This window comes from Salmo salar, chromosome 12, assembly GCF_965601325.2.
Source record: "Salmo salar chromosome 12, fSalSal1, whole genome shotgun sequence".
NCBI classification, from domain to species: Eukaryota; Metazoa; Chordata; class Actinopteri; order Salmoniformes; family Salmonidae; genus Salmo; species Salmo salar.
In genome coordinates this window covers 85,065,839-85,089,628 of record NC_138302.1, presented here as the reverse complement: position 1 = coordinate 85,089,628, position 23,790 = coordinate 85,065,839, and the positions used below count along the sequence as shown (strand labels likewise).

The 23,790-nt window shown below is 44.4% G+C and overlaps 1 protein-coding gene across 4 annotated transcripts in view; it reads left to right on the top strand.

The window, feature by feature from the left end:
- Window positions 1–17,533, top strand: part of LOC106565744 (FERM domain-containing protein 4B-like) — a 65,791-nt gene extending 48,258 nt beyond the window's left edge. The window contains exons 11-24 of one of the 4 annotated variants that reach the window (XM_045691831.2): window positions 380–466; window positions 5,094–5,170; window positions 5,786–5,924; window positions 9,626–9,767; window positions 9,898–10,031; window positions 10,114–10,230; window positions 10,674–10,902; window positions 11,133–11,189; window positions 11,316–11,463; window positions 12,102–12,239; window positions 13,543–14,282; window positions 14,519–14,660; window positions 15,678–15,828; window positions 16,351–17,533. In XM_045691831.2, coding sequence (XP_045547787.2) covers window positions 380–466; window positions 5,094–5,170; window positions 5,786–5,924; window positions 9,626–9,767; window positions 9,898–10,031; window positions 10,114–10,230; window positions 10,674–10,902; window positions 11,133–11,189; window positions 11,316–11,463; window positions 12,102–12,239; window positions 13,543–14,282; window positions 14,519–14,660; window positions 15,678–15,795 — 2,268 coding nt within the window. In that variant the 3' untranslated portion in view covers window positions 15,796–15,828; window positions 16,351–17,533. The other 3 variants (XM_045691830.2, XM_045691828.2, XM_045691829.2) reach the window with 3 other exon arrangements.
- Window positions 17,534–23,790: the final 6,257 nt, after the last annotated feature.

Here is a 23,790-nt window from a genome sequence, read left to right as displayed (position 1 = left end):
TAGAAATACAGCCGTTTTCCCTCTGGAGGCTGGACAGGGACCGTAGCTGGCTGTTTTCTCAGGCTCCGTGCTTAGTAAACTAATGATTGAGGGATCCTTCTCTCAGCAACTCTCTCACTCCCAGAGCCTCAGCCCCACCAGACCCGCTGTCCTACCTCACTCATTAAAGCAGGGTGTCTGAGCACATCAAACGCTGCTGTTAAAATGACTCGGTCTGTGGCTTTTTAGGGCTGCTTCAATGCATTTGATCTCTCCTTGTGTTGCTAGTGCTGCTAGCCTAATGGGGTAATTGTCACAGTAATGGCCCGTTCTTCTTTTTAAAATGTACCGCTTAAGCTGCTCCTAATGACTGGTGTGCCTTGCCTTGCCTTCCCAACAGGACAAGCAGGGCCTGCCGTGGTGGCTGGGAGTCAGCTATAAAGGCATTGGACAGTACGATTTACAGGACAAGTTGAAACCTCGGAAGGTAGGTTGGCCTTCTGTGACTTGTTTCTCCTTATGGTCTAACTGAACAACCAGCCCCACTCTTGTTAATAATCCACCAAACTGTAAATAATGGCAACAAAAAGCTTGTGTTCTTGGCCAGGGTAAAGGGAGGGAAAGTTGTTATCAACGTGGGTGTGATAGTATCTGGATTATGGTGATAAGATTGTGGCATTCCTCATTTAGGGTGTGATTGAAATAACCACGACTGTGATTCCAAATATGAAACCTAAAGTTACAGTTTTGGCCTTAAATGGTGGTCGAGCTAAAAAAAAGTTACATTTTATTCTTGTGTGTTTTCCACCGCCAGCTTCATTATTATGTCTCTTACCTGTTCCCATGTTGGATCCCTGTTGACACAGCTGGGTATGCTGTTCCAATGAATGCCAAGGCATTAATGGGCGTGTCCCAGGTATTAAACCCAGCGTATCCCAGCTCCTTCCTCAGTAGCCCTTCCAGTGGAAGGTGTAATTATGGTGCAGGATGGGGAGCAGGCAGGCAGGGCTCTGGGGCTGGATGAGCCGGCACCAAGCCAACCTGGGCGGTCTCTGTGAGGGGCTCAGCTCTGAGAGAGAGCTATGCTCTACCCAGGCCAAAACTCCTCCGTAGCAGACCCCTAAAGAAACGGTGGACTTTTGTAATATGCTTTTTTTGAAAGTGCACAACTCTTGTTGCTGTTCTAGAGGGGCCTGTCATCTGGTAGAATATTGATAGTGATTCCTATCCAGGCTGGCGACCTTTGTATTCATCGCAGCCCCCCACCCCCCCCCCACCCCCCGCTCTTCTCCAAGCATGCTGTGCTCATTATGCAAAGCTGCCTGTCATTGTGTGTGTGTGTTTCTCTCAGAGAGCAAACAATTGATCAAGCAATAAAACACAATCACCTTGGCAGGGGGGCTGTGAGAAGCTTGGAAGGGTGTGAGGGGCTTGGAAGGGGGGTTGAGTGGGTCTTGAAGGGTGGGGGGGTTGAGGGGGTCTTGAAGGGTGGGGGGCTGAAGGGGTCTTGAAGGGGGGGCTGCAGAAAAGGAATCCCACTGCAGCAGTCCAATCGTCCTGTGAGGAATCTTGGGAACTCGGGATGAAAAGGCTTTTCAAAGTGATGATTTCCCAGAGTTCAGTGACATGTGCTGAAAGAAGCTACTGTAGCTTAACCTCTTATCATCCTTCTCATGGATGTCAGCTTTATCACAACTTAATGGATGGGATGAATCACAACTTCCTATCCCTGTCTGTTGGGTAAAAGAGAACTGGGGCTTTTTCCAAAATCTCAATAGTAACCAACACGTTGTTCAATAGTAACCAACACGTTGTTCTGATAGTCTGCGTGTTCAGACATAGTCATAGATGGACCATGACTATGGAAGAAGGGAAGGGTAAGTATGTATTTTAATGGGTATAGGACCCAAAAACCATACAGGAGAATAGAATGTATGCTAGAGCACCACATTTTATACAAAGGCCGTACTTTAAATGAAAAGTTATTTCTAAGATGGTCTGAGGAGCAAATGGCTGTGATATAGAGAGCGCTCTCTCTCTCGCTCTGGCTCTCTGTGTGCGTCTCTGTCTGTTTGTTTTAGTCTCTCTCTCTCTCTCAATTTCAATTCAAAGGGCTTTGTCACTCTATCTTTCTCTCTCTCTGTGTCTCTGTCTGTTTCAGTCCATCTCTCTTCTTCCTCTTATCAGCAAGTAATTTGACACTTACTTGTATTATAATCACTTGCAGGTCCAGTTATATGGTCAACCAATAAAACCAATGTAAGCACAGCTCAGTAAGGATAAAATCATTTCTGTAATGGTAATAATCATATATGATTAGACCCTTAATTTTTTTAAAATCTTGGAACAATAAAAGGCTGCTCAATTATTTATAAGGGTGCTAAAATCCAAGGCTAGCTGTGTCAGTGGACCATTCCCTATAAGCCGTCTTCACACTTCTTTCACCTCAGTATATAATAGGTTAAAACCAGAGCCTTAATTAATGTGTGTGTTTGTAGTCGACTGTAGCAATCTCTCTCGTCATGCCTCTGCTGGAAATGTTCAGTGAACCAGCATGCCATGTGACTGTATGAGAAGGGTGTGGTGGTTCTCTTCCGGCGTGTAAGTCCCGACCTTTGACACACATTATTTATCTTCCTCAGAGGATTCCTCCATCACGTCACAGGGCCTGGGGGAGTCTGGGGAGCTTGTTGTGGGTTCAGGGTTGGGTCTACATCAGAATGTTCTGGGAATATCTCAAACCACAGGTATTTTGGCATGGGCTCTAATGAGAAGTGAAACTGCTAACATCTGAAATAAATGAGACTTAGATGGGGAACTACTGTTCTGTTCTCCAGATGACTGGACTGTCTCTCTACCATTCACCTCATGTTTAGTTTTGGTGGTGGTTTCTCTGCAATGCAGTTTGGCAGCACTGGCTTGGACTGTTTCCTCTGTCCAAATAGAAAGTGGGGTCTTGTGATCAGAGTTAAAGGTGTGTCACACATCCTTGATATATTTTGGCACTTACTACCTTCGGCCATACATGAGCACTCATTAAAATGGTTGTGTGTGTGTGTGTGTGGTGTGTTGAAACTGTCTAATGACCTAGTTATGTAAATGTGTGTTATCTGTTTATTTTCTGAATGTGCTGTAGTAAGTATCCAGGGGGTTTGTGAATTAGAGAGGGGTGTCCAACACAATGGGGTGGGTCTGTGGGAAGTGTGGAGCCTGCTGGTTCCCATTGTTCAGTAATTACCATGCTCCCAATCCACAGATAGACGGGATCTAATTGATTAGGCTAGGCCTACAGTATTGGCTGGAGCAGCAATGGAGAAAAGGGTCTGGATCACTTTACTTAAAGCATGAAGTAACATCTTATGAAACATTGACACCTAATACACTGTTATTGGCTACAGCATTTGCTTTGTGAGTTGCAGAAATTCAGTTTTACATTTTCCTTTGGTTTTAATAACTGACTTTAGAGGTGTAGTGAGAGATTCTTCCTTGTCAGCTTGGGCCCAGTTCTGAGAGATGACCGTGAGCTGTCCTGTATTCACATGGAGGTGAAGAGGGGCCCGCTATTAATGATTAGACCAAAGTAGTAGATTCCTGAAATATTTGTCTTGGGGAGCGGTGGGAGGCTGGAGTTGATAGCACTCTGAACAACAGGGGTTGGCATGGTATTTAGAACCCAGATAACACATCACAAAGGGTAATGAAGGTACTAAGGTTTATGACTGTGGAGGGCTAATCTAAGATCTGTGGATGAAGGGAAACACACTGAAAGAAAGGGGGTCATAATGGTCTTTTCCCAGAAGTGGAGAGGAGGTTGAATACCTCTCTGTGCACAACTTGTTCATCTGGTTTGACTGAGGAGGAAGATTGTGATAGAGGGAGAGAAGGAGGGAGTTACACAGAGCGAATTCATGAGGAAAGGAGAGCAGAGCAGTGGAAGGTGGGCGAGGTCAGAGTGAGGTGTCTGTGATGTCAGAGGGGATGGGGAGAGAGGCGGAGCCTGCTCAGCTGACACTCTTGCAACACCTATCTGGCTGCCTGAGAACAGATGAGTGTATTGTTCAAGGACGCTGTAGCCCTGTGGGAAACATGGCCAGAGGATTCAATACCACCCTGATAATTCACCCGGGATTTAAAAAGCACTAAAACCTGCTCTGGTAAGCCCCCTTTTACCTGACTAGGTAGTTCAGGATATATTCAGTTGAGTTGCTGTTGTCATTCTGTTTTTGGGTTACCTGTAAGTAATTGTATGTTAATGTGCTGTACAATCCACCGTTGTAAAGCAGTGACTGTGGTGTATACTATACTGGAAACATGTAGAACCTGTTTAGAAGAATAAGATCCCTATTGTGTTATTAACATTTTTACCAAGACTTCAATGTACTAAAATCAGTTCTCAGACCATAGGGGATGAGGGGTAAAAAAAGAGCAGTACACAGTATCATGGGCTGGGTTGCTTGTGAGATCGTTTAGATTTCTCGCTGAGGACTGTAGTCAAGGGTCATGTGTTCTATTATTTAGAGCTATGGCTATCTGCCTGGTTTGCCAGTACCTGGTAGAGAATGTTTATTAAATCTCTCTGCCATAAATCTACACACCAGACCCTGGTGCTTGTGGTGGATTCTCACACAGCCAGACCAGGGGAGAGTCCATCGCTCTCAGCGAAAAGAGCTCCAAATCTCTCTAAAGAAAGCCCGGTTTTGCTGTATGCAGATGTTTTACCCCACTCCTCCTCCTGTTTTCAGTGCTCTCCCTCCAGGGCAGAATGAAATGAGAGGCTTCTTGCTAGGCAAGTCTTGCTCTCCACACTGGCTTCATTACTGAGTAGTAAGTAAATTCCACCTGACTGAGTGGCTGTCCTCTGTTCTCAGCTGCTACTGTTATTGTTAACGTTGCAAGAGAAAGGCTGGTGAATCTGGGTCTAAACTAGAGTCTTTCCATGCTAGTGGCATTGTGTTTGAGTTTAGATGGTCCACACATTGGATGCCTCAAGCCGTTTGGAATAAATAGGGATGTATCAAAGCACATCTCCCTAGGTCTGCCACTCACTCAAACAGGGCATGGTCCAGTGGACTATTTACTAAGTGGTGTGTCCTGTTTTCTCTCTGTGTCTGCAGTTGTTTCAGTGGAAGCAGCTGGAGAATTTGTATTTCCGTGAGAAGAAATTTGCTGTAGAGGTGAACGACCCTGACAGGTGAGATGGAACAGACACTGGATGCATATAGAGATCCTGGGTTGTGTTCTGTAGGGTCAGGTTCTTTAGCACCTCAAAATGTTTGGTGCCTACTGAACTCAACCCAGGAATCCGTTGTCTTCTATTCTGATCCTAGCCTTTCTGAATCATAACAGGCGTAATTTCAGAGCCTAGTGTCAATGAGCTGTCTCCAATACAATATCTTGCTAGTGTCGAATGAAGGCCTTCCTTCCTGCTGTAAAGGACTGCTGCAGTCAGTGTTCTCAGGACATTGCAGCACTTCCAGCCTCAGTGCTGTATCACATGTTTAATATGGTGCTGCTAGCCACCTTGGCTGGAATTAAAAATCTCTGTTCCAACACTGCATCTCTCCCCCATCAATGTAATGAATTACAGAACCAGTCATGAGATTAGTTTATGCAAGGAATTGTTTTCTAATCTCTGATTGTGTATGATTCTGATATCAGTACCCATCATATTATTAAAAGTGTATCTATAGTTAGATATCCAGGTATTCACTTATTGTGTTGTCAGTCTGGATTAAAGAGATTAAATTACTCCTACCTAGCAGTAACATGAGGGATTAAAACTGTCTGTCTCTCTTTTTATCCACAGAAGGATAGTTTCCAGGCGTACATTCGGGCAGACTGGATTGGTCATTCACACGTGGTATGCCAGCCACTCTCTGATTAAGACCATCTGGGTGATGGCCATCAGTCAGCATCAGTTCTATTTGGACAGGAAGCAGAGCAAAGTGAGTGTGTGAGCAGCACAGCACTACTGCTCTTCTCCTACCCTCATCCCCGTACCTGCATCTGTGCCTCTGTGCTGTTCCTAGCCTTATCAGGGCCTTGTCACCCCCACCACGCTCCTTCTCACTCCACTCTACATCTGAGTGCTCCTGTCCTTGTCTTAACCTTTGCTCCTCTGTTTGCTAACATGTTTCTTATGGCTGACCCAATTTAGTAGACTGGTTGATTGTTTGGTCGATAGGCTGTTGGTCGACCAAGATTTCTTTAGTCGAGCAGTAGCAAAAAATGTTTTTGTTAAATCATGGTGTACAAGACACCTGTCTGATTCGTGCCTGTCTGAGTGGACTGATCCATTGTTGGGATGGCACAGTCCATCAGTGTAAGACATGCTACTGAAATTGTATATGGTTATATTATGTAAGAATAATGGTGCAACACAAAAAATAATCGTATTTTATAACAAATGCGCTTTCTCCCACGTTGGATAGTGGTCGCTGTCCGTGGTTCTGAAAAACATCAGTTCGCTTCCTAGACGATGTTGCTGTGTGCATAATTGCAACGTTAACCAGCATATTGGTGTTGAGAACAATGTGGCAGAGGCAGCAGAGGAGTTAGGAGAACAGAAAACAGCCCTTGCCTTAATTGTCTAAGAAAAGTGAGGAGAGTGGAAACCCCATCTTAATTAGGTCTATATATAATAGCCTAACTGTTAACCTCTTACATCTAGACGTTCCGCTAGCGGAACACCTGCTCCAATAGCCAATGATGGGCGTGGCGCGAATTACAAATTCCTCAAAAATACAAAAACTTCAATTTTTCAAACATATTACTATTTTACACCATTTTAAAGACAAGAGTCTCCTTTATCTAACCACACTGTCCGATTTCAAAAAGGCTTTACAACGAAAGCAAAACATTAGATTATGTCAGCAAATAATCAGACACCCATTTTTCAAGCTAGCATATAATGTCACATAAATCCAAACCACAGCTAAATGCAGCACTAACCTTTGATGATCTTCATCAGATGACACCCCTAGGACATTATGTTATACAATACATGCATGTTTTGTTCAATCAAGTTCATATTTATATCAAAAACCAGCTTTTTACATTAGCATGTGACGTTCAGAACTAGCATACCCCCCACAAACTTCCGGTGAATTTACTAAATTACTCACGATAAACGTTCACAAAAAAACATAACAATTATTTTAAGAATTATAGATACAGAACTCCTCTATGCACTCGCTATGTCCGATTTTAAAATAGCTTTTCGGCGAAAGCACATTTTGCAATATTCTCAGTAGATAGCCCGGCATCACAGGGCTAGCTATTTAGACACCCAGCAAGTTTAGCACTCACCAAAGTCAGATTTACTATAAGAAAAATGTTATTACCTTTGCTGTTCTTCATCAGAATGCACTCCCAGGACTTCTACTTCAATAACAAATGTTGGTTTGGTCCCAAATAATCCATTGTTATATCCAAATAGCGGCGTTTTGTTCTTGCGTTCAAGACACTATCCGAATGGTAAAGAAGGGTGACGAGCACGACGCATTTCGTGACAAAACATTTCTAAATATTCCATTACCGTACTTCGAGGCATGTCAACCGCTGTTTAAAATCTATTTTTATGCCATTTTTCTCGTAGAAAAGCGATAATATTCCGACCGGGAATCTGCGTTTAGGTAAAAAGACGAAAGAAAATAAAGCATGGGGTCGACTCGTGCACGTGCCTAAGCCCATTGTCCTCTGATCGGCCACTTACCAAAGGCGATAATGTGTTTCAGCCAGAGGCTGCCTCGATATCATTCAGCTTTTTCCCGGGTTCTGAGAGCCTATGGGAGCCGTAGGAAGTGTCACGTTACAGCAAAGATCCTCAGTCTTCAATAAAAAGAGCCAGGATGAACAAGAACTTGTCAGACAGGTCACTTCCTGTATGGAATCTTCTCAGGTTTTTGCCTGCCATATGAGTTCTGTTATACTCACAGACACCATTCAAACAGTTTTAGAAACTTTAGGGTGTTTTCTATCCAAAGCCAATAATTATATGCATATTCTAGTTTCTGGGCAGGAATAATAATCAGATTAAATCGGGTACGTTTTTTATCCGGCCGTGAAAATACTGCCCCCTAGCCATAACAGGTTAAATGTGCCTGGCTTTATAAATCATCCATATATATGTACAGAAATAAGACAGATCCTGCTTCTGTTGGATGTTTAATAGCCTACTGATTCTGTGAGGACCAAGCCTCACGCAACCACAACATGTTGGACAAACAATTTCACAAATTCCGCTTTTTTAAATCTTTGCTATGCTGTAATAAATGCTTTACAATGTTTTTTTTTTGTTAGACCATCCTCTGGTATTATTTATAACTTATTTAGTGTTGTTTACACTCTTCCAAATTGTCCCAAAAACAAGTCAAATTTATTCCACACGTCTGACTTTCCCTTTGCCTCCTGAGCAACGTGTGAACATTCCCCGGTATCGAGTTTATTTGTCACTTCTTCTGCGTCCATTTTGTGTTAGGAGTTTGTTATAACCAATTTATTGATGTGATTATTTTGTATTTAACCTTCATTTAACTAGGAAAGTCAGTTAAGAACAAATTCTTATTTACAATGATGGCCTACTACAATGACGGCCTACATATTCTGATATGCAATAAGTCAGACCCTATTGGTCACGTGCATGTGATGCATACATGTGTCATGTAAATAGAGCAAGGGTTGAGGGAATGGGGAATGTTTTTCCTAAACAAATGAGGGATTTCGAGAAATAACTTTTCAGTCAGAAATATCTGTAATTCTGTTGCAGCGTCAGCAACATGGACAGTGCAATACACACTGTTGATGTTCTGTGGTGGTCTCTGCAGCATGGAGGAGAGGGAGACAACAGGTGCTAGTCAGTCACTCACTGTTTTTTTTTTTTAAATTTTAACACAGTGCAGCAAGTCTGAGCCAGGCCCAGCACAATCAAATCAATTGCGTTCGGACTCCCTCTAGTCATTTTGTGTCTTCATTTTTTTATCAAACCGTTCACTTAAAGCATCAGATAAGCTCTGTGCATATAATTGATTTGATTAAAACACATAGAATTTGTCTATATGCAGAAGACACATTTCAGTTGAATACATTCAGTTGGACAACTGACTAGGTATCCCCCTTTCCTGCATATTGAAAATACACATTTTAGAGTTTCGACCAATCGATTGGTCGAAAGAACAGACGACTCTTGATCGACCAGGCCAAATGTCTCTGCCCCATTTTAATTGATGTATATTATAGTATTCTTAGAATAGCTGTGGGGATTCTTGATTTAATGTATACTTTCCTTGCTGCTCTATTTGATGAATCAACACAGAAGTACATTTTTTTACGTGTTTGTTTAGATGGTGCATATTTTGGTGGGTTATTTTGCATTACTGTCGTTACACAAGCTGAGTGTGAGCTATGATAGTTGCTCCGAGGGGTGAATGAGTGTGTGGCTGCAGTCAGATGGGTTTCAGCCTTTCAGAAGCAGATGATGCTCATCCAGGAATAGTGCTGAGAGAGAGAGAGGGCTCCGTTCCCAGCCTGGGCTGAGGCATGCAAATGGGGCTGTTATCTCGCTGCGCAGTCATTTAAGAATAAATACTGATGTGTGACTGTTACCGTCTCCCTCTTTTTCCTTCTTCCCCTCCCCCTCTCTCTCCAGTCCAAAGTTACCACGGCCAGAAGTTTGGGTGACATCGCCATGGACCTGACAGAGATTGGAGCACCCAGGATCAGTAAGCTGTCCAGCATGGAGAGTAAAGACCAGCTCATCATGGCCAGCAACGGATCCCTCATCTCAGCAGGTAGACAATGAGCTAACAACGGACAATGCTTGACGGACATATCGGTCCTATTGACTTCATTAAGACAAATGCTGATTAGATGAGATTGAAGTGGTCATAATGGTTTTAATAGAATGTCTGCCTGATGCAGGGTCAGGAGACTCTGATGTGAGCGAGGAGTTAAAGAAGGAGAAGATTGCTGACCTGAAGAATAAAGAGAAGGACTTGCAGGACGCTCTGACTCAGAAACTAGAGGAGCTCAAGAAGATCTGCCTGCGAGAAGCTGTAAGCATCTTCGTCAGTACTTGAATTCAATAATTTCAATTAGATTATATCACTGCTAATTGTTCTCTTTTTGTTTTTCCAGGAGCTGACAGGCAGGCTGCCTAAAGAGTACCCTCTGGCCTCGGGTGAAAAGCCCCCCGCGGTGCGTCGGCGCATGGGGACAGCCTTCAAACTGGACGACCTCTTCCCCTATGATGCGGTTAGTATAGGAGTCACAGGATGGGAGCACTGGCTGTCATAAATATTATGTGTTCTTTTGGTTAATAAATCTTAGACTTGATTGACATTGTAATGTAATGTGGTCCCGTGTAGCTCAGTTGGTAGAGCATGGTGTTTGCAATGCCAGGGTTGTGGGTTTGATTCCCACGGGGGACCAGTACGGAGAAAAAATGTATGAAATGTATGCATTCACTACTGTAAGTCGCTCTGGATAAGAGTGTCTGCTAAATGACGTAAATGTAATGCAACACTTTAATCGTGTGTGTGTGTGTGTAATACATTCTCTATATACGACCAGGATAAGGAATTTCTAGTGATGAATATGTTTATTTTATCCTGTGAAAATCCCCTTTGCACTGATCTGCATGCCTGTGTGCAAGTTACTAATCTCATCTGTTTCTACTGTGTCCTCTTGTCCTGCAGGATCCCCATCTCAGAAACCTGGAGAGCAGGTTTGCCCTGCAGCAGAAGATCGTGGAGGCGGCCAAGAAACTGGCCAACGAGGCTGAGCTCTGTAAGACGGTGAAGAAGAAGAGGAGGAGGAACTGCCTGGACGCCATGAGGAAGCTACAGGAGATTGAGGAGGAGATCAACAAATACAGGATCAAGACAGGCAAAAAGCCCGCTCAGAGAGCATCAATAATCATAGCAGGTAGCCTACACCACGCCATACCAACAGCCAGACATTGCATACAGTCACAATGATAGCACAGTTTAGATTGACTGTAGCATACTGAGGAATCACAATTCCTGTCAGCAGCACCTTGTCTGTACTAGTCTGAAAGAAAGAAGACTTCAGGACATGGGTTTTTATCAGATGTGGCTTCTAATGAAAAGCCCAACACAAGCATGTGTTAACCTCCGTTTCTCCCCTTTTCTCAGATGATGTGAACCTTGCAGAACTCAGCTCACTGTCCGACAGTCTTAATCTGGATGATGGTGAGTGCTGCGGAGGTTATATCATACATACATTAGCTAAACTTCTCTGTTCACATCTGTAGCATCCCCATAGCTTTTAGCAGGCTGTGACAATGACAGCTCCTTCTGTTCACATGTGTGTTTCAGATGAGGATCTGGGAAGCCAAAGGCAACAGTCCCATTCTGTGCAGTACTCTCCCCGGCCCCACCACTCAGAAACCCTGAGCCTCCACTACCAGCCTGACCGACTGGCCTCAGCCCACGAGCAGTCCCAGGACCTCAGCCCCAACAGCAGGTAAGTGCTCTTGCACGGGCCTGGCCACTGGCTACAGCTCTCCTGGCTCTGGGTTGTTTTGTTTGTTTCAGACTGTTATTCCTGGGGCCCAGGGAGCAGCAGCGAGTATAGACCTGTAGAGGAGAACCAGGGAGAGCTGCCTGCATTCCTACCAGCCTCTTCTCCTGCTGCCCCCACAACCTCCTCTTATCAGCCCGAACACGCTCCATGTAAAAGAAATAGACAGCAGTAAGCATGTCTCTGCCTGCTAAGAAAGAAACCACAATCCCAAGGAGGGGAAAATAGTCTGGGACCGGAAAGCTGCCCTGGAATCTCTGTATTTGAACATATTCGCTCACTGCGTGAACATTTACCAAATGACTTGGATGATATGCTGCTGGGAGAGAGGACAACAGGAGTTCTACTGCTACTGTTTGGTAATGTTATTTGTTTACCGTTCCATGAAGAGAAAGATCAATGAGCTATGAAATGACAGTCATCCAGGTGAAAATGATGACTGAAATCGCAGCACACGAGGATACAGATTTTATATTCATGTTTTGAGTGGCGAGGAGAGGGAGAGGCCGTGTAATCACGGTACAAGCTCCACCCTGAGGAAGTCAAGTCTGTGAAAAGCATGGTTCTTATCTGTGTTTCAGATTAAATTATGGCGAAGTCCAGGAACCTTTCCACTACAATCACCGAGATGCCTTATCGAGCCACAAGCCTGCCTCTGCACACAGCATGCCTCCCACCCCCCTCCTCACCCGCAATGCCTACAACAGCATCCAGTTCAGGTAGGTCAGGCCCATATCCACAAAGCATCTCAGAAAGGTCCTAGGAATCCTATTCAAACCTGTTTTAAGACAAAGAATCTCCCAGCTCAGAGCAGCTTTTAGGACGATGTTAAAAGACTGCTCAGACAAACTCTGAGCCAGTTGTAAAATCAACTTGTAAAAATTATTCCACTGTTAATCACGACAGTTCGAGGTACCGCAAAGTAAAGATAGTGATGACGCTCATTGACATGCTGCAAATGATGGGGAATAGCCAATCGCGATGAGGCATAGTCCGCTGTGAACTATATAGCACCATTCAGACAACCACAGTGAATGTGACTGTACATCAAATGTTGCAATGGTCAAAATGCTTGTAATATTAGCCTGACATGATCACTTTGCCTACTCTTTATTATTGCCTAATGTGTTGGCATGCATAAGGCTTTTTTAACAAATTCCTATTGTTGTTAACAGCTGAATGTTTACCATAAAACTGTTTTATCAACACACTTGTCATTCCTGTCTAACAACTCTAAATCTTTTTGGCACAGTAGGCATCAAGTCACTTGCCGATAATGTCGCATACAGCGTTTAAAAAGTCTAACTTTCATCGAACACAATCAAGTTAACATAACCCTAGGATCAAGATGAATTCAACTGCCAAACGTTAAGGCATGCCCAATTCAGACATCTGTTTTAACAACCTGATGTTGCGCTCCAAAGGGATAACTTGAAATGACATGATGTAGGTAATTCAATAAGCGAAAGAAAAACATGATTTATTTAGGTATATCATGTGAAATAGGCCTCATAAGAAATCATTATCAAAAGTGCAAGCGGTACTGTTGCATGTAGGTCTAGATTATTTATGGGTTGATCATGTAGAAATATCAAAACAGGAACCACTGACTTGCTGCATTTTTCTATTATCAAGACACCTGCTGGTAACTCTTAACTGGTTAGGACAGCTCATGAAGTGTCCTAAATATGTCGACAAGGCTTCATGCATAGCTTTTATTTTTACCCATAAGAGTAGGAGTAAAATGTTTGTTCTCAGCACCAATTTTCTACTCTGAGATGTTTTGTGAATACAGGCCCTGGCCTCCATGCCCTCCGTACACCCCTCACATACAAAGCTGCCTCTGATGTTCCTCAACACCGGCCAGGAGCCCCAATTAGACTAGCATCCTGTCTAGACCTTTGTTCTCTGTATAACTTCTGGATGGGATTTCTAACCCTATGTCAGGTAGTGATCAATCTAACTCTGTATATAAGAAGGACAGAGGATCATGTTGTTCATCATGATGTTGTTCGTTTCCAGGTCAGATGACGACCCCCAGCATTTCCGTCAGCGGAGTGGCAGTCTGGAGTCCCAGTCTCAAGAGACCACACCCCCGGCGCCAGCGTTCGTCCCGTTCCGCCGCAGCAACAGCACAGAGGTCCTGGACGATGGCTCATCCTACACCAGCCAATCCAGCGCGGAGTATACAGCGCCTTGGAACCATACCCACCGCCCCAGGGATCGCCGGCGTGGCAGGAAGGGCAACATCTACGCCAACACGGGCAGCATGCCCAACTTGGCACAGGCTGATGCCTGCAACAACACATACCAGCCCCCCCGGGCACCACGACCCACCACCACGGCCTACTACGTGACGGGCTACCCCAGCTACCCAGAGCCCTACTCTAACGGAGTCTACATGTACAACAACGAGTTAGAGGGTCACTACAACGTTAACACTTCGTACCACGCCGCGCCGGCCTACCACGGACATGATGCGTACAGCAGTCGCTATGGTGACGACGAGATGGACAGTATGGCTCAGAACCCCTACGCCACCCTGAGGCCGCCCAGGAACCGTCAAGCTCTGCCCAGGACGGAACATTTGACCAAGAACATCCAGAAGGCGCTGGTGGCAGAGCACCTGAAAGGCTGGTACCACCGCAATGCAAGCCACAAGCAACCACAGGCCTACGACTACAACCAGAGGGGTTCCCAGCAGAGCCTGGGTTACCAGACCATGCCAGCTCCCTACAGCAGGAACACATCCTACTCCTCAGGTACAGACAGCCTGCAAACTCCCTCATCTCACATGCAAACAGAATGATATTCCAGTCTGTTAGTCAAAGGCAATTATTTGCGTTCACTTAAATGGGCAATGCAAAACGACACGCATCAGCCAACTCTGCATTCAAGCATGTCAATGAATGCTAACATTCAGTCACTCATTTGCGTTCTATATCTCAGAGGTAAATTGTCCTATTGTAACTTTTCTTTGTTGTGGTTTCTGTTCCAGTCTCGTCACAGCAGTCCTCCACAGCAGGAGGCTGGCACGGTCACCTGGGAGGGGGTATGTCAGAGTTCCACATGCCCCTACCGGTGCAGCAGCCTTACCCCTTCTACGGCACCGCTCAATATAGCCACCACGCCCACAACAGGTGAGAGAAGTAACTCTTAGTCCCAATTCAGCTCCTTATCTGATTGGCTGTCCCTGATCCTACTTAACAATGGCGCTAAACACCACTACTGTGTCATTGTGGAGAATGGATGCTCGCTGGAAAAAATGAAGCTTCTCTTTGGTTTTATCGGCCACACACCATTGTGACCTGTGTGTCTGACATTCCCTTGCTGACCATGATATGTCCCAGAAGTATTGGAAACAGTTTGATAGTTGGTGCTCACTCACTTGCAGGCCAATTAGCATGGCTGCTTGAAATGGATTATAGCGTCTGTCTGTGCAGCCAGTGGTTAGCTCTTCATCTTACTGGCCTTAGGAATGGTTCTTCTTCTTCTCCTGCTTTAACTGTCCACTGGGCTGCTCTCTTCATAGATATGGCTCCTCTTGCTCCTCCTACCAGCACTCTAGGGGCTCTTGGTACAGCCCTGATGGCCAGAGGTGCTGTGCCTTTGTCCCTGCTAGCTCTTTATCCTCCACCACCTCTCCTCCTTTCCTTCCTCCTCCCCTGGCTGTGGGTTCCGGCTGGGCCCGGGGCCAGGGCAGGTGGGCCAGGGCTCCAGTCCCCTGCTGCAGCCCCACAGCTACAGAAGCCAGAGGCTTAGTAAAGTCTCCTTTGCTAAGTGTAGCCCACGATAGTAGTAAGTAACTAGCTACCAGTCTGTCCTCAGCGTGACTTCATTGCTTGCTTGTTTTTTTTAAAGTGAGCTAAAACAATGTCCTGGTCTGTGCTTTGGGCTTCTCTTTTTCAATTAGTATCAAAGCTGTTTGTTTGGGCTGTCTCTCTCTCCCTCTTTATGATAAGGTAACTGCATGGCTTTTATGATTGTTGTTCATTTCTGCCATCTCTTTCAGCTGCCATACCAAATTGTCATCCAGCAGTCACGTTTCTCTTAAGGGGTGTGCATAGACATACACCACTTAAACTGTCAGTTACCCCCGCTGTCTCCTCTCCCTCCCCATTATCACTATCACTGACCTTTGACCCTCTCGTGCACAGATGTCCCCCAGCAGGGTATGGGTGGAGGAGCTGTGATAGACTGGTGCCGGGGCCAGCAGTGGCTACAGGGTCATTAGAGAGGTTTGATGCTGGTGCCTGTCATGGTACTGAGTTCTGACCAGCGAAATTAAACACCCGCGCTAAAGAAAGGGTGAGAGAAGAAACAAACTACCGCCACAGATTCTATGGTGTTGGTGGTGACTCATTTTGTACATGGCAGTAAAAAAACAACAACACAAGACTGCTTTGGTTGTCCTAGTACTCTTTACTCTATGGTGGTGTACACTGGTGGTGGTGGGGGTGGTGGGGCAGCAGCTCTGGAAGTGGTGGTATCTGTGGAAGAAGGAAAGTGACCCTGCATTTTGGTTATTTGAATGCTGCGTGTGTTTGATGCTTGTTGTTCATCTGTCCATCTGCTTTGTTTTAAGGTGTGTGAATAGTTTAATCCTGGTGGAACACACTAACTAACACCTGTCATTTTGAAACTGGGATAGAACTCTCTTAAAGGTGGAGTGTTCCATTTCATTTCTCCAGTGCTGTATTCCAATGAAGTAACAACCCAGGGTTAAATTACTCAAATAACTTTTCACCAGTGGAGATGTCTCTTTTCTTGGATTGTATTACCAGTTTTTTGTTGCTAGCCTAACCTGTATACATCCTGTATGTGTTGCAGACCCAATGTAGATGTGAAGCAAACAGAAACCTACATCAACAGCCAAACGAACTGCAGCTTGGATCCAGATGACCAGAGACTTTACTGGCACGAGGGCTCCTCCAAACCTGGAACTATAGTGTAGCAGTCAGGGCCATCAACTTTCTCAACTTCCACTTTGTGACACTAACATGTGCCTTGGACTGCACTTACCTGTTTCTCTGGATGGTAAAAGGATCCAAAGATTCAAATATCAACCACTGTGGAATTCACACAGGGGAGGACCTTAAGTCTAAGTACAGCTGATTTGAGTTCTCATACACGGAATTGCCAAAGTAGATCCACCTGCATACGCTCTCTGAAAGCAGAATGACAAGACGGTCACCTGATCTGAATGTTCTGGAATGCTAGGGGGGGGGGGTGTCTGTGCACTGAGTTGCACTTGGTGCTGTGGCTGGTTGGGTTAGTCTGAGAGGCTGGGATGAGGATGGAGGATAATGAACAAGACTTGTCCTGCAAGATCGATAATTGGGCAAGCTGTATGCTCACCATTACAATGACAGATCTCTCCAATATTGACACTTTTAAATGTTGAAATGAAGGATTGAAATTGGATTTTGAGTGTGAAGATGACTAGCAATGGCGACCTGCTGAAACATTCTCCAGTCACTACTAATTTCTAGAGCCCATTCTATGATAGTGTTTGTAGATACTGTACAGCTATTCTTAGGTTGTCAGTCTTTTTGCACCAGCCATTTAACACAGTATTTGGACCTCTCTCTTGTTCTCAGTACTTTGATCATCTTTACTGCCAAATGCTTCAGACCATTAAAGTCTAGACTCAACCATGTCAGCTTTTATACTTTCAAAGACCATGTTAACACTTTATCAATGCCGGTTATGTAAAACGTCCACACTATTACAGGGCTTCATTTTATTGCTCAGTGCAGTGAGACAAAATGTCAGTTTTAAGTGCTTATTGCATCCCATGCTGGAATCCATGGACTGGTGCTTTCGATTCCTCTCAAGAAGGAATTTGTATGTACATGTTGATAATGTAAATAGATTGTACAGAACTGTTTTTGGAGCATTTTCTATATATTTTAAGAAGCATGTTATGAATAGTAAACCATCACATTTGTCAAGCTGGTTCTTAGTCGTTTGTATAATTTGAAATGTGTTTGAATTAAAACAAACATTTTGAGCTATGTCCCCAGTTTATTCATGTTTTAGTCTATAAAATGGTAGTGATGACATCTGTTGAGGATCTGAGAAGAACCGAAAAACAAATCTCCTGTAACTGATTCAGTAAAACACAGGATTTAAATCTAGATCCATTTAATCAATCACTTAAATTTGTCTTCTTTCAGCCAGTGTAATTAGTTAATTGGGTTTTACCGTAAAGAAAATACAATGCTTTTTTTTACTTAAGATAATGAACTTAAAGAGCTCAGGACGATAATGACTCTTTTACGTTGCTATAATCCCCCCCCCCCCTAAATAAATCAGTTTCAGTAAAGTGTTGGATGAATGGCTTTGGATTGGGATGTTTTTCCATGTGACTGTGACAAACATTTTCAACCTCTTTTCCACCAGACTATGTAATTACTACTTCTGTTCTAACCATCACCACAGTAACATATCTATTTCCCTGCACTTGCTAGGGACAAGTTAGAGGGATGAAATATGCCTGACTGTTCCGCCGAAGTCGGTCCCTCTTCTTGTTCGGGCGGCATTCGGCGGTCGACGTCACCGGCCTTCTAGCCATCGCCGATCCACTTTTCATTTTCCATTTGTTTTGTCTTTGTTTTACACACCTGGTTTCAATTCCCCAATTACATGTTCATTATTTAACCTTCTGTTTTCCCCATGATTTTTGTGAGTGATTGTTTTATTGTAAGTTCGGTCCGATGTTTGTGGGCTCGGTATTACTTAATGTATTTGGAAGTTTTGAGTAAAGTTCATTGTGTTACTCATCTCTGCTGTCCTGCGCCTGACTCCTCTGCACCAGCTACACCCAGAACCTTACACTGACACAGAAGATGTTACCCCCTCGACCTCGTGTGGTGGAGGAGATCTTCGTGGGCTATACTCAGCCTTGTCTCAGTCTGGTAGGTTGGTGGTCTGTTGCGCCGAATACAACAGGTGTAGACCTTACAGTGAAATGGTTACATACGAGCCCCTAAACATCACTGCAGTTTAAAAAAATACAGATAAGAATAAGAGATTAAAGTAACAAGTAATTAAAGAGCAGCAGTAAAAAATAACAATATATACTTTGGGTTGCCAGTACAGAGTCAATGTGCGGGGGCACTGGTTAGTTGAGGTAGTATGTACATGTAGATTGTGTTAATTAAAGTGACTATGCATAGATAACAACAGAGTGGCAGTGGTGTGGAGGGGGGGGGGGGGTTAAAAGCAAATAGTCTGGGTAGCCATTTCACTAGATGTTCAGGAGTCTTATGGCTTGGGGGTAAAAGCTGTTTAGAAGCCTCTAGGACCTAGACGGCGCTCTGGTACCACTTGCCATATGGTAGCAGAGAGAACAGTCTATGACTAGGGTGACTGGAATCTTTGACAATGTTTAGGGCCTTCCTCTGACACTGCCTGGTATAGAGGTACTGGATGGCAGGAAGCTTGGCCCCAGGGATGTACTGCGCCGTTCGCACTACCCTCTAGTGCCTTGCGGTCGAAGGCCAAGCAGTTGCCATACCAGGCAGTGATGCAGCCAGTCAGGATGCTCTCGATGGTGCAGCTGTAGAACCTTTTGAGGATATGAGGACCCATGCCAAATATTTTCAGTCTCCTAAGGGGGAATTGGTTTTGTCGTGCCCTCTTCACGACTGTCTTGGTGTGCTTGGACCATGTTAGTTTGTTGGTGATGTGGACACCAAGGAACTTGAAGCTCTCAACCTGCTCCACTGCAGCCCCGTTGAGGAGAATGGGGGCGTGCTCATTCCCATTTTCCTGTAGTCCACAATCATCTCCTTTGTCTTGATCACGTTGAGGGAGAGGTTGTTGTCCTGGCACCACACGGCCAGGTCTCTGACCTCCTCCCTATAGGCTGTCTCGTTGTCGGTGATCAGGCCTACCACTGTTGTGTCGTCGGCAAATGTAATGATGGTGTTGGAGTCGTGCCTGGCCGTGCAGTCATGAGTGAACAGGGAGTACAGGAGGGGGCTGAGGACGCACCCCTGAGGGGCCCCTGTGTTGAGGATCAGTGTGGCGGATGTGTTGTTACCTACCCTCACCACCTGGGGGTGGCCTGTCAGGAAGTCCAGGATCCTATATGCCGCTATCATATAGGATCTGATATCCAGGATCTGATATGCCCCCCCCCCCCCCCGTCTCAGCCTCCAGTATCTATGCTGCAATAGTCTATGTGCTGGGGGGCTAGGGTCAGTCTGTCATATCTGGTGTTATTCACCTGTCTTAATTGGTGTCCTGTGTGAATTTAAGTATACCCCCTCTAATTCTCTCTCCCTCCCCTCTGCGACGACCTGAACCCTAGGACCATGCCTCAGGACATCCTGGCCTGAAGACTCCTTGCTGTCCCCAGTCCATCTGGTCGTGCTGCTGCTCTACTCTTCTGTCTGCGGCTATGGAACCCTGACCTGTTCACCGGACGTGTTACCTCTCTACCACATCTGTTATTTCAACCTCTGAATGCCTGGCTATGAAAAGCCAAGAGACATTTACTCCTGATGTTCTGACAAGTTGCACCCTCTACAACCACTGTGATTATTATTTGACCCTGCTAGCCATCTATGAACGTTTGAACATCTTGGAGTACAATCAGCCTTAATGGCCATGTACTGTTATAATCTCCACCCGGCACAGTCAGAAGGGGACTTGCCACCCCTCAGAGCCTGGTTCCTCGCTAGGTTTCTTCCTAGGTTCCTGCCTTTCTAGGGTTTTTTCCCTAGCCACTGTGCTTCTACATCTGCATTGCTTGCTGTTTGGGGTTGAGGCTGGGATTCTGTATAGAACTTTGTGACATCTGCTGATGTAAAAAGGGCTTTATAAATACATTTGATTGACCTATATCAGAGTAGCAGAGTATAAAGTGTCATAGCTGTAAACAACTGTTGCTAGCCTCAGGTTTTGACTCCATTTTCTCACAGCTATGTAGTCAAACTGGTTTTGTCTCTGCATAAGCTGTAAACCAGACAAAACCAGTTTGTTTAAAGACAGATGCCCACTCTGTCCTTCCCACGTATGACAAACTAAAATCAACCACACTGAACCTGGGCCCGTTTAGGAGGGTGCAACATTGAACAACATTCAGATAGAAATGTACAGATGATAGTCATGCTCATTGGGAAATGAGGCAGGTTGACGTTTATTGGGATGAATCTGTACACAGCTAGAAACATAAGAGTTTCGCTGCACCTGTGATAATGTGCAAAACTCTACACGACCAGTAAACTTTAATTTGATTTGATCTTGTCCTGGAGGCTGAACTGAGCAATTTCCACTAGATGGGCCAGCTGTAAAGTCAAAATTGGCTATATATTGTAAAAATGAATGAAAACAATTTAATTTAAGATAAGGGTTAGGCATAAGGTTAGCAGGGTGGTTAGGTTTTAAATCATATTTTATGACTGTGGCAGCTCGTGACTACCCTGCAGAGCTGCCTCCAGTTCATGAGTCATTCCAATAATGCCAAACTGCGGAAATGTGTCGGCTCTATTTATCACATTTCTTTCTACATTCTGAAGGTTTCACCTCACTGGATAGTCAATACTCCATGTAGTGAGAGTGGGATTCCTGAACATGGAGCCTCCACTCTTCCGCGTGGACCAGTATGTGACCCCAAGGCAGCAGCTACTCTTACTGGAGTCCAGCAAAAATGAAGGCAGTAATATACTGTTACAAGCATTGGTTTTTCCATATATGTTTTGAGGTTGGACTTTAGCACGTATAGCTCGTTAGCGTTAGCACGTATAGCTTGTTAGCACGTATAGCTCGTTAGCACATATAGCTCATTAGCACGTAGGGCACACCGATTGATGTTACCTTGTTAGTCAGTATGTGTTACACCTGTGCTATTTGCCATCTCGTTAGTGGAAAGGTGTTTCACCTGTGCTGGCCCAGGTGCTATTTAAGTTGTCTTGATAGATGCGTAGGGTTAATACCTTTAGTTGGCTCGCCCTATTTTGATTTCTAGACAAACAATATTTTATCTGATTTTGTTTTGCTCCACCTTTTTAATTTGCTTCTTGTCTTTAAGTTGTGGGTTTTTATTTTGTTTGCCTCTTCTTGGGCAAATTCAGTGGGCACTCATGGTGAGTGTCTTTCAGGTTCCAGTTGTTGTTGCTAGTCAACTGTCAGTGGAGACCCCCATGAGTGTCTTTCAGAACCCCTCCTAGAACTCCACCTGTTTTGTTTTGGTTGTTGTCAATGACTCTTTGTTAGTTCCCCCTTCTGTTTGAGTGACATTATTTGGTTTCTTGCTGGGGAACGTAACATATACATTATTTAAAAATAATAATGTAAACATACATTTTACAACAGATCTCACAATACATTAATTGTGTGCCTTCTGGCCACTACTGTACTACAACACACAATCTAGGTGTACAGTACGTGTGTGTGTGACTCTTGACAGTCCTCGCTGTTCCATTAGGTGTATTTTATCATTTTTATTTTACTGCTTGAGTGAGTTACTTGATGTGGAATAGAGTTCCATGTGTCCAGATGCCACTCCTGAGTTGTCTTGGCTGTGTGCTTAGGGTTGTTGTTCTGTTGGAAGGAGAACCTTCACCCCAGTCTGAAAACCTGCTCGAGAGCGCTCAGGACTTCATGTACTTTGCTCCGTTCATCTTTGCCTCGATCTTTACTAGTCTCCTAATCCCTACTGCTGAAAAACATCTCCACAGCATGATGCTGCCACCACCATGCATCACCATAGGGATTGTTCCAGGTTTCCTCCAGACATGACGCTTGGCATTCAGGCCAAAGAGTTCAATCTTGGTTTCATCAGACCAGAGAATATTATTTCTTATGGTCTGAGAGTCTTTAGGTGCCTTTTGGCAAATTCAAGCGGGCTGTCATGTGCCTTTTACTGAGGAGTGGCTTCCGTCTGGTCACTCTACCATAAAGGCCTGATTGGTGGAGTGCTGCAAAGATGGTTGTCCTTCTGGAATGTTCTCCCATCTCTAAAGAGGAACTCTAGAGCTCTGTCAGAGTGACCATCGGGTTCTTGGTCACCTCCTTGACCAAGACCCGGGTGGCCAGCCCTAGGAAGAGTCTTGGTGGTTCCAAACTTCTTCCAATTAAGAATTATGGAGGCCACTGTGTTCTTGGGGACCTTCAATGCGGCAGAAATGTTTGGGTACCCTTCCACAGATCTGTGCCTTGACACAATCCTGTTTGCCTGTTCGGAGCATTACAGACAATTCCTTTGACCTCATGGCTTGGTTTTTGCTCTGACATGCACTGTCAACTGTGGGACCTTATCGTCCGCTATCATCCTCAGCAATTTTCCATCCAAGTTGTCAGACCCAGGTGGCTTGTCATTATTGATAGACAACAATAATGTTTTTACCTCTTCCACACTCACTTTACAGTATTCAAAATCACAATGTCTTTGTCATGGGCGTCGTAAGGATTGGACCAAAATGCAGCGGGAATGTGTATACTCATCTTCTTTTTTATTGGCAGAAAGAAGGAAAACCAAAATAAAATACAAAAATAACGACGACAAACAGTCCTGTAAGGCATACAGCTATACACAAAACAACTACCCACAAAATCCCATAGAAAAACACCCTCTTAAATAGGACCTTCAATTAGAAGCAACTAGGAGCAGCTGCTTCCAATTGAAGGTCAACCCAACAAACACCACATAGAAATAGACATACTAGAACTAACATAGAAATAGACTAACGAGAACATAACCCAACAAACCCCGAAACACTCTAAACAAACACCCCTCTTAAAACAGAACATAGCCCAACAAACCCCAAAGCACTCTAAACAAACACACCCCTGCCACGTCCTGACCAAACTACAATAACAAATAACCCCTTATACTGGTCAGGACGTGACAGTCTTTCTGTCTTTCATCATTTGGTTGGTTATACTTGGATGTGTTGGTTCCGTGTTTGTTGTTGGCATGTCATGCCTGAGTTTGCTAATCTTGCCAATGAAAAAATCAATAAAGTAGTTGGCAATATCAGTTGGTTTTGTGATGAATGACCCATCTGATTCAATAAATGATGGAGCTGAGTTTGCCTTTTTGCCCAAAGTTTTATTTAAGCTGCTCCAAAGCTTTTTACTATCCTACTAAACTCAGCAAAAAAAAGAAACGTCCCTTTTTCAGGACCCTGTCTTTCAAAGATAATTCGTAAAAATCCAAATAACTTCACAGATCTTCATTGTAAAGGGTTTAAACACTGTTTCCCATGTTTGCTCAATGAACCATAAACAATGAATGAACATGCACCCGTGGACCGG